This window comes from Narcine bancroftii, chromosome 2, assembly GCF_036971445.1.
Source record: "Narcine bancroftii isolate sNarBan1 chromosome 2, sNarBan1.hap1, whole genome shotgun sequence".
In the NCBI taxonomy this organism is placed as follows: domain Eukaryota; kingdom Metazoa; phylum Chordata; class Chondrichthyes; order Torpediniformes; family Narcinidae; genus Narcine; species Narcine bancroftii.
In genome coordinates, this window is record NC_091470.1 from 45,400,395 (window position 1) to 45,411,999 (window position 11,605).

Consider the following 11,605-nt stretch of genomic DNA (forward strand, 5'->3'; position numbering starts at 1 on the left):
ACTTTGGGGGGCATCCGATGCGCTCTAGTATTTGCCAAAGCCCTTTCCTGCTCACAGTGTCGAAGGCTTTGGTGAGGTCAACAAAGGTGATGTAGAGTCCTTTGTTTTGTTCTCTGCACTTTTCTTGGAGCTGTCTGAGGGCAAAGACCATGTCAGTAGTTCCTCTGTTTGCGCGAAAGCCGCACTGTGATTCTGGGAGAATATTCTCGGCGACACTAGGTTTTATTCTATTTAGGAGAATCCTAATAACAGATGCTCTTAAAATGTAGGCAAATGTGACTTCCCATTTAGATTTTTTATGGTTAATGTAGCTGTGAGCTCTGATGATGTGTGGCTTTTTTTTTATGTAGGAAGTAGGGGGGGGGTGGGGTATGTTTTTTTTGTCTGAAAAAGAATAATATTGTTGTGATACTGAAGATTTTGTTATGTATATATGATCCACTGCAGCAGCAGTGAGCAGACACAAACTTGAAGACTGTACAGCAGGCTTTATTTGGCTAAAAGTCTCTGCTACTATAGTGACTGTGATGGTGGCTTCTGAGTGACTGCTCTGAAGAAGCTGGCTCAGGACTATATCCCAGTCGGGTGATTGACAGCCAGATTGGTGGAGTTAGCCCCCTAGGGGGTCGACTCAGGTCAGCTGATTGACAGCTGGCCAGATGTAGTCTGTCCTCCGGTGGTCTTCCTGCAGTTACAGAAATCGCTCCCTGCAGTAGGCTAGTGGTGTCTGTGGAGGAAAAATCTGAACACAAAGGGTTAAGGGTTCACCTATAAGTTGCTTACAAGAAAATACAAGATTCAGTTGAATATTGCTGAAGTGGAGGCAGGAAACCTCAAGGTTGCGATTTATCTGCTTATCTGCAGACATGATAAGCTTTGGAATTCTGTGAAACATAGATTAAATTATTGCCAAATGTTGAAAATGATAAACTATTGTCAGGTTTGTTTTTTTGGGGTTTTTAAAAAATATTTTTTTATTTTTCACACTGTGAACCATATCAACCAAAATACAGACAAACATTTCTCTCTTAAATATACACAGTGGCATTTTCTCCCTATTTCCCCCCTACCTTCCCTCCCCCCTCCCACACCCCTACAACACTAATAAACATTCAACATAGACAATACAATAAAAGCATTAAACAATGTCATCACACAATGAAAAATAAACAAGAAAAATGTGTCATCTACTTTTACACACTGGATCAAGTCATTTTGTCTTATCATTTTAGGGGGTGGAAGTCTGAGGCAAGCCCTCTTTGTTATGTTCCATGTACATTTCCCAAATTTGTTCAAATAATGTGATTTTATTTTTTAAATTGTATGTTATATTTTCCAATGGACTACATTTATTCATTTCCATGTAGCATTGCTGTATTCTCAGGCTCTCTTCTGATTTCCAAGTTGATATTATACATTTTTTTGCTACAGCTAAGGCTATCATAATAAATCTTTTTTGCGCTTCATCCAGTTTGAAGCCTAATTCCTTACTTATATAACTTTGAAGAAAGATCTCTGGATTTTTTAATCCAATTAATATATTTTTCTGGTAGATTGGACCTCATTAATACTTTGAATAAATAATTCCATCCTACCCTGTCAAAGGCTTTTTCTGCATCTAAAGCAACAGCAACTGTTGACATCTTATTTCATTGAGCTGCATGAATTAAATTAATAAATTTACAGACATTATCCGCTGTTCGTCTTTTCTTAATAAATCCAGTTTGATCTTGTTTTACTATTTTTGGTACACAATCGGCCAATCTGTTTGCTAATAATTTCGCTGTTTTCTTATAATCTGAATTAAGTAGACATATTGGTCTATATGACGCTGGTGTTAGTAGATCCTTCCCCATCTTTGATATTACTGAAATTATTGCTGTCTTATGTGAATCTGGCAAGTTTTGTGTTTCTTCTATCTGGTTCATTACTTCCAGGAGAGGAGGAATTAATAACTCTTTAAATGTTTTATAGAATTCTATTGCGAATCCATCCTCTCTGTGCATTTTAATGTTTGGCAGCTTTTTTAATATATCCTGTACTTCGTCTATTTCAAATGGTTTTTATCAGTTTGAAAAGTACTTTTCAAGTTGACCGCAACAGGAAGCCCACATGCAGGAATGCACTGCCATTTATTGTATATAAACTGTTAAAACTGGCTGTGAGCAGAGAAAGCTCAGGCTGGGTGTTGGGCATGCTCTGCAAGATATCTTGCTAATAAAACTCTTTAGAAGTGTTACCCTTGTGTAGGTAGTTGATTCTTTCTCTGCAACAGTGTATCTCCACAGTATATTTATTTAAAAAATGAAATAATTAAAAAAAAACACTACCCTCTGAGAAAAGAATTGTTTGTCATCTCTATCCAGAATACCCTACTCTTTATTTTAAAATGACAAGTCACTAGTTTAAAACATGCTTTCTAGGGAGAGTCATTTGCATTGGGTCTATTCTGACAAGAATAACTTTGTGTTTCAATGAGCTTACCTGTCATTCTTCTAAATTCTGCCAACCTTGGAATGAATTTGGTGAACCTTTACTGCACTCCTGTTTTAAGTTCATACTTCCAGAGTTCAAGAGACAAGACCTGTGTTCAATATTCTTAACCCTGTTTCTCCAGTATCCTATACAATTGGAATAAGGAAGTTCCACTTTTATATTTGATTCACAATAAAGACCGACATAATCCATGCGTTCCTAATTGTTTGCTATACCTTCATGTTAACTTTGAGTGATTTATGTGTCTGGTCATCTAAATCCTTCAACCTAACTGGAAAAAAAAGACCCAGATTATGTTAAGTGGATGACCTCTCATTTATATTCTACCTACCTTATCTTTACTTAACTTGTCTGTCCTCCTGAGGTTCTCTGCATTTTCCTCACAGTGGCCACTCAGATTTCCATCATTAACACATTTGGTTATATTACATTTGATCTTCCCTTCAAAATAACAATATGTTCACAGTAATACAAAGTTTGTGAATGTCACTTTGCGATTGAAATTATCAGCTTATTCTAAGAGTATAAATTTACTTTAGTGTGGCGGCTCACCACAAGGCAGGCAAACTGGTCCTGCTCGTAAGCCACGCGGTGGGGCAGCTGGCCAAAATGGTGCCGTCGGGGATTTCCCTTCCAGCACAGGGCTCAGAATCTTGCGCTGGGGGACCACATGGCGCCCTGGTGACGTCAGCGCCCTCCAGCGCGATTTGCAGCCACGTCCGGGCTGGGAGTATAAGTGCAGCCCAGCAGCCTGCAATAAACTTGTCTGCTCACTGAGGTCAACCCGTCTGGTTGTGTGTGTTATCACAGGAGCAGTGTAACCGCCGCTACATTATAGTATTCGATGAAGAAAATTGTAACCAGAATGTGTCGACGATGAAAAGTGAAATGGTACAATTAGCTGAAGGATTGGTGAGAGGTCAGAGTCCATATTTTGATAGTATTTATGATTTTATAAATTAATACCGACTACAGTATTGCAGTTCATCATTGCAGTTCATTAATAGCTAAAACTATACTGACTGCCACTTTCTCCCCCATAAATTCATTCCTGCCCATTACATCGTTGAGAGAACTCTGCTGATTTCCAATTTTTGGCATATAACAATTCTGAAGGAGAAGTCTAAGGGAAATAAATTTTGTAACTAAGTTTAAAAACTATTTTAAAAATCATTTTTTTCAAATATTATGTATTCCTCAGATCTCAAGTAAAATTGTTCAAGGATTGTTCGCTTTAAAGTGTGATGCCATAGTAAACTTTGTGGTTTGAAAAACATTTTAGGGTGATTCAAATAAAGGGACATAGATTACTTAAAAAGGACCTCTTTAATTGAATACTTCATCTCAGTCTTTGTTTTCCACAGAAGCTAGTAGGAGCTTCATAATGCGATTTGTATATTTTGAATGAACAGATGCATATTTTGAATTTGGGTATTTTTCACAGTTTTGCATGAATTGTTCTGTATTCTTACCACTTTAACTGTTCTTTTTTTTTGAAGTCAAGTGAAAATCATAATCTTAAATGCTTAAAATTTTGTGCTACCACTCATCTTTTTTAGATCAATCTTTTGCGGAGCACCATCAACAAGTTAGTTTGTGATCAACTACTGCGTCAAGGAAACAAAGAAAAAATATATAAACTGCAAAATGAAGCTCGCCTCAGACTGTTAGAGTAAGATCTGTGGGATCTCTGTCATTTAGTATGCTGCTAGTACCCAGGATGACCTATTACTTGTACAATGAGAAAATATGCCCAGGTTTGAGATTTGAGCCTGATCAAGCTCGTTAAATATTTGATTTGCATTTTTCAGTGTTCAATTTAACTTTTGTGAATTATGGCCAAATCCCAAAGTTGTGCACTAAATTTGAAGCTTGTGAATCAATATGTAATATTTGCTTAGTTACTTGCAAATATAGATGGAGTGCTTAGAAGGATTTGGCAACTGTGATGGAAATTGGAAGCAAGGAAATGTGGATTAATATTCATGTTTGATGACCAGTCATTTTGACTCTGAAGATGAATAAAAGAAAATGAACAATGTGGAAGAATTAGGGAAATTAAGTAAGAGCTGGAGCCAAAGTTCAGAGGTGTGGGGGGAATGTGTGGAAGAGGGGTTTGTCAGTGAATTTGACTGGTGATTGTTCTTGGTTAAAGAATAAAAAGTACTGTACATTGGCTTTCTTTTTCTGGAAAAAATGTGGCAGATCTGTTTTTTGAACTTAGATAGTTGGACTGGAATTAAACAAGAAAGTCTGCAGGTGTTATGCTTGTGGATTAATACACAAAAGTGTTGGAGGAACAGCATGTCATGGAGAATCTATAGAAAGTAAAAAGCAGCCAATGTTTTGGGCTTGAGTCCTTTGTGAAATTTAGACATGCAGCACGTTAACAGGCCCTTTTGGCTCAGAAACCCATGCCACCCACCCATTTTGAATGGTGGGAGGAAACCGGAGCCTCCAGGGAAAATCCACACAGACATGGGAGAACGTACAAACTCCTTGCAGACAGCGCAGGATTTGAATCCTAATCGCTGGCATGTAACAGCGTGGCACTAACTGCTGTGCTAACCGTACCGCCCAGGCATGAGCAAAAAGCAGACAGGTTGCCTTATTAAAAAGGTTGGGGGGGAGGAACACAGACCAACCGGTGGGGTGGGGGGGAGGGTTGGGAAGGGAAGGAGGGAAGAAGACAAAAAGGCTGAAAAGTGATAGGAGAGGGGAGATAGCTTTCTGAATGGAGAGGGAAGGGAATGGGGAGCTGGAGGAAAGGAGACAGGAATAAGGAAAAAGAAGGAAATGGGGGAGGGGCCAAATGAAAACCAAAGAAGTCGATGCTAATGCCATTTGATTTGAGAGTGCTCTGATGGTATATGAGCTGTTGTTCCTCCAATGTGCAGGTGACCTCCATTTAACAGTGGACAAGCTCATGGACAGACATGTCAGTGTGGTAATGGGACACAATTGAAAGAGTTGGCTGCTGGGAAGTCCCTGCTTTTGCAGCAGGCAGCAAAAGTGTTTAACGAACTGATCCCCTAGTCTGTGTCTAGTCTCTGATGTAGAGAAGGCCACAAAGGGAGCAGGAGATGACCCCTGCAAATTCACAAGTGAAATTTTGCTTCACTTGGAAGGACTTTTTGTGGCCTGAATGGTGGAGAGGGTGGAGGTGTGGGCACAAGTTTCCTGCGATCACGAATAGTTAACAAAAGGGCGATTAATTGCATTGGAATGTTTTCTGTCCCATAGCCCATTTTCTGTCTGAGTAATCCTTTAATTGATTGTTTTTGAAGTTGGTTCTGCATTCTTTGGAGACTTTTTTTGATGTGACATAAAAGGTTGAGTTGCCACTTCAGGGAAAATTGGTTGGTCTCCAGTGTACAAATATAACTTCTGAAATGTATTCCTGTTGGCAGTGTTTAAATTTGCTAATATATTTACTAGGGAAAAATTGCATTCTTTTTGGGGGCTTGAACTTGATGGTGAATGGTTCTGCATTCTTGGGAACCTGCCATGCAATATAGATCTTCTTTCTCTGTTTGCATCTTATAGTGACAAAAAAATAGAATGTAAATTTTGCATTCTAACAAATTCTCAATTTGTTTATAGCATATTTGTTGGAAAGAAACCTAGAGAGACTGTTACGCCTCAATACTTTGAAAGACCATCCCAATGGAATCAGGTAGTTGTGTTTTCATACTTGCAATTTAACTCAAAAAGGTAGTCTGCAACATCATATTGCTGGTGAATATTTTCAGATTTTTTTTCTCTTTCACTTTGTTATCGTTCTATTTCCCATTTTGTTATCCTTCAATTTCCCATGTAGTTTGGTATGCCAGAGATTGTGCTAAAAGTGCTATAATTTTCTATATGTGATTACCTTTGTGCAACAGTGCTTTGTATTTGCTTTTCTTCAAGAACATTTGCCATATTGACAGCAAAAATTACCACACGTCTTTAGCTTTTCTTTTACCTTTCAACAATACTATCATGGAATAGAGTGAGCACACACCAGAGAGAAAACTTAAATAACAGGATCACTCACTCAAAAGAACCCAATAAATGGCAGAAACCAGACAATCTTCTAATCTGCTTTAAAATACTTTAGGTCTCCATGTAACACTGGAGTAGATCTGTATTGAAAGTTTTTGAATCACTGAAAGCATTTAATTTCAAGTTTAATATTTTCATGATTTTGGTTATTTTTTTTACCACAGTAGATTATACACTGAGAGAATAAGAAAGAGTGTTTGGATGTTGCTCTTTGATCTGGTATTCAAATTGTATATTTTTATTTTACACAGTTAAAATGAAAGTAGTTAAACATTAAAAACCAAGGGTGTTAAATTTTAGAGAGCACTGTACTATCTTTTAATTATTTATTTCCCCTCGGTTTCTTATGGGCATTTGAAGGTGTTCTACCATATCATGAATGTATGTCGGATATTTTGTGCAATGAAATACTTCTCTAGAATGCTGTTGTTGGAACTAATTTTTTTTTCTTGTGCATTATGCCTGTTTATTTCCAGGCCATTAGGTGGAGGGGGAAACATTGTTCTTCCATAATTCCCTCTGTAATTTTCTGGTGCATTGCCCCTTGTGGTCAGGAAATTCATTTTAAGTTGAATAGAAAATAGCAATTTCACTAAAAGTCGGTGTTGGCTTTGCAAGTCAGTAAACATCTGAAAGGGCTGCTAGCAACTTAAATCTGAATTTTTTTTCCACCTAATAAATAATAGGATAGGAAATTACAAAATTAGCCAATAGTTCCACACAATCTTTAAACATGATTTAATCTTCACTAAAAGGAGTGAAGAAGAGTAATTGCAGCATCGATTATGAGAATCCATGGTTTTATCACTTTACAAGGTAGCAAAGAGATCTTGTCTTCTATATTCTTAACAGTCTGAGTGGAAGTAATATTGTACCAAACTGTAGTTGAAAGAGAGCAGACAAGAGTAAGAGAATAAGAGAAAATGGCTCCATAGTCATTTAATCATGGCAGCTCTTTGCTCCTGACCAGCTCAACTTTTGCATCACTGGCATCTTAATAATATGCAAAATAAATAATCAAAAATCAAGTAACCAGCGAAAAAAAATCAAGGAAAATATATTTAAAAATTAAAATAAATAAGAATAAAATAATAGATAAAAACATTCATAAATTAAAATTGTAAATGTTCTCTGAAGTAACATAAACATTTGAGGAAGGTGGGAAAAAATATTCAGCCAGCGGAATGCCTTGGACTTGGTTTGCTCATAGTAGCTGTTTGAATAAAGTTGTGTTTGAATAAAATGAACAGGATGAAGAGCTCACTGCTCACTGTTAGGGTGACTCTCTTAAAGTGTCTCCTTATTCCTGCTTAGTAAGAGTCACCCCAGTCAGATGCTTTAATTGTAAATTTGGGTGAGGGGTGGGATAATATTATCAATAATATTATCGTTCATCTTTTGTGTGGTGGAGGCGGAACTTGCAGATGATGTAACATTAAATGTTTTCAAAGAATGTGACTGAAATAAAGTAAAATGCTTTAAGGTATATATATTCATACAAGAGAAGTTTGTTCAGTGTAAGGACAGTAGAGTATTTTTGTCTTTCGACTGTTTGTTCTTAATTCAGGTATTGTAAGAATAATTCTCAAGCAACCAGAAAATACATTTATCCAGCATCTAACAATCCCCATAGATGGATTCCTGTGGTTTTACTATATGAGTCAAATTTATTGGCCTAAAATGTTAACAATTTTCATGCTCTGCATATGCTCAATGATTTTCTGAATTTTCTATTTTATTGTAACTAAACTGTTTTTGTATTTCTAGGTGGATCCGGAACATTTGACTCATTCCAGGGAAGAAAACAAAAATGTTCTGTACCGTTTTCATTCCTTGGTTGTTCTGAATCCTTAGACCATCATTCTAAAGATATGGCAATAGAATAGTCTGCAATTCTGAGTTGAGAAAGAAAGGAAAAAGTTAAATAGTGTGAAATGAATGTTGTTTGTTGCCTGTTATGCACTTCTGAGTGACCTATTTGAATGAATCTGTTGCAGATTTTGGAGCAAAGGAAATGATAAAGCAGATCTGTATATTCTGGATTCCAAGAAATGTTAAAAAAAATCATTTATTTCTTTAAAAATTTTGTTTATTTTCATGATGTAGCAATGTAGATTTTGTTGCAAAGTAATGTATGAATAATTGATAGTATCAGGTACTGAAAACATTGCACATTTAAGCATAAAGGTTTCACAAGGAAATATTTTCATTAGTGAGGTCTTGTAACTTAATTTCACTTCTGTTAATTGTGCAAAGAGAGGGCTATAATATAGCACCTATGACATTGTGGCATAAAGTAGATAAAATAATCTTGTTAGTTGTAACATTTTGTTCAGAAGTTAATAAAAAGAATATTTGTGAGCCCTAAGCATTTGAAATTGATTTTTTTTTTCTCTCTCTCCCTAATACTGGCGAGTATTACTCTCCAAGTATTTCATCTCTAAATTGCAACTGACAATTCACTCAGGAATATGGCCAAGTGATTTTATGGTGCATCTAGGAGTAATTACAGTAGTGCATTATAATGATGTAGGCATGCAAATGTCATAGAGTTGGAGAATGCTACAGCATGGAAAAAGGGCCTTTAACCCAATGTCCACACAAACCATGTTGTCTACCAGAGCTCATCCCATTTGCCAGTATTTGCTCCATATCCCTCGAAACCTTTGCTTTCCATTAACATGTGTCAGTAATTTCCCTCAGCATGTGTTTAATTTTAATTTTCTATCTGCAGTTTGTCCAAAGTTTTGGAAGATATAGTTGTACTACAAAATGACATTTCCCCTACCCCCATCACCCCTCCCCCAGAACTTTCCTTCTTGTGTGAGCCATATTGAGGGAGCTCATATTGGTTGACACCATGATGTTGGCAGAAGCATCTAATTGCTCCCAGAATGATCTAACGAGGAAATGTGCAAATGAGCAGAAAAGCTGATATTTCTCTACTAACTGTATTGTTGGTCTGTATCCAATCCCTGAAACTAAATGAGGGTTATTTTATTTTAAATTTAGAATATGAGGACTGATATTAATTGGGAATTTGTCATTTACATTGTACATGTGCATCAAAATTCTTACTTGCTATAGTCAAATGGGTAACTACAATATAAATTAAACATCTCAGAGGATCTGTCCTGAAACCTCCATGTTTATGCAATCACAAAGAAGGTTTGCCAGAAGCTGTACTTTGTGAGGTGTCTGAGGAGGTTCGATTGTCACCGAAGACACTCATAAACTACTACAAGTGTACGTGGAGAGCATTCTGGCTGATTGCATCTCTGCCAACTCTCAGGACAAGAATAAACTCAAGGGTTGTTAACTCAGCCTTAACTGGACTTCACTCCATTGGGGATATCTTCATAAGGCAGTGTCTTAAAAATGCAGCCTCTATCCTCAAAGACCCCCAGAACCCAGGCTCTGATCTCTTCACTCTGCTACCTTTGGGGAAAAAGGTACAGGAGCCTAAAGAAGAGTACTCAATGGCAAAGAAAAACTTCTTCCTCGCTGCCATCAGATTCCTGAATAATCAATGAAGCAAAGACATTGCCTCACTTTTCATGCAATATTATTTTTTACCTTTTAATAGTAACGTTGTAAGATGGATATAATGCTGGACTGTGGTGCTGCCACAAAATGCTGAATTTCATGGCTTGTTCATGACAATAAATTCTGGTTCTTAAAAAGAGATAATAAATGTATAAATAGATAATAAAAGGGAAAATTGTGAAGTACTTTATAAAAGATGTAGTTGCAGGGAATTTGGAAAATATTGGCAATATCAGACAAAGATAATAGATTTATGGAAGGGTAATCATGCTTGACAAATTTACTCACTAGTGTTTGAGGATGTTACAAGCAGATAGAGGATGTAGGATATAGAAACTTGCTGAATGCTTTCTGTAAGATCCCATAAAAATGACCAGAACACAGAAATTAAAAATGTTAAACTTGGTGAGTTGTGAAATGCAAAACTCCAGATATTTGTCATGCAATAATATAGAAGGAAACCGTTCAGCCCATTGGGTCAATGCTGGATCCAAGGGGATTAATCCTATTAGCCCCACATTCTCTCTCTTTGTTTCCTTGAAACTGTTATATCTGCGACATGCTCATCAACTCCTCTGATTCTTTTTGTTGTTAATTTACATTAAGGAATAATTTACAGTAAGTTACATCAGAATCCTAGAATGGTTACAGAACAGAAGGAGGCATTCATCCCATCACATTCTGTCATCAGTACAATGGAAGGAAACCAGACCACCAAGGAACCTTATAATGTCTTGGTGACGACATGTAAAATCTGCATGGAAAGCACCTTGAGTTGGGAATGAACCCAGGCCCCTGGAGCTGTTAAGGCTACATGACCAATTGCTGCTACGTTGTGCTGCTCGTGTCAGAATCAAGGAGGTGAGTGAAGCAATATTTAGCAGTGTGACAGATTATGTTGGGTTCATATTGTATAAAGATATGTTTTTGGGAAATAAATTGGCGCAGGTTTTTTAGTGTAGGTCAAATACAAACACTTTAAAACAGATCTTATTTAAAATGCTGGAGCTCTGCTAATGCTAGACACATCAGCACCAAGAGCCTTTGCAAAAGCTTTGGAGCATGCCCAAGAGATTTCACTAATGGATTGTTGTTTACAAACAGATGAAAGAACTTGTCGGAGCCGCAGACTATCTGGAGTGGAACTTGCTGTTCTAGGAGGGTCATGTGGTTTTGCAAGTAGAGAGAGTAAAACAGGTTTTCTCTCAGAGAGAGAAAACTGCAGTTTTACAGTCAGCAGCAGCAGCTGGGACTGGAACAGGACAAGCTGGCAAGCTTGTGGAAAACCCCCATTTGGAAGACATGTTGTGAGTGCTAAGTTCATGCTGGTCAAAGCCCTTGTGCTTCATGCAAGAGGAGAGGACTGGCTGTCTAATGTTTCACTTGAAATAAGAGAGACAAAAAGGAACTCTGTGGTGACCTGAAAGAAAGGTTATCATCTGGAGAACCCTGAGAGGGCAAGTTTCTTCAGAAAGACAGTGAAGCGGTTGATAAAAAAGGAATCAGTTGTGGATGT

The 11,605-nt window shown here is 37.2% G+C and overlaps 1 protein-coding gene across 3 annotated transcripts in view; it reads left to right on the forward strand.

Moving 5' to 3' along the window:
* The window catches only part of tdrd9 (tudor domain containing 9), a 156,122-nt gene extending 147,219 nt beyond the window's left edge, over positions 1-8,903 (forward strand). For all 3 annotated transcript variants that reach the window (XM_069916545.1, XM_069916546.1, XM_069916547.1), the window contains 3 exons: positions 4,056-4,168; positions 6,100-6,172; positions 8,311-8,903. In XM_069916545.1, coding sequence (XP_069772646.1) covers positions 4,056-4,168; positions 6,100-6,172; positions 8,311-8,397 — 273 coding nt within the window. In that variant the 3' untranslated portion in view covers positions 8,398-8,903. The remainder of the gene's footprint in view (positions 1-4,055; positions 4,169-6,099; positions 6,173-8,310) is intronic.
* The last annotated feature ends 2,702 nt before the right edge of the window (positions 8,904-11,605 follow it).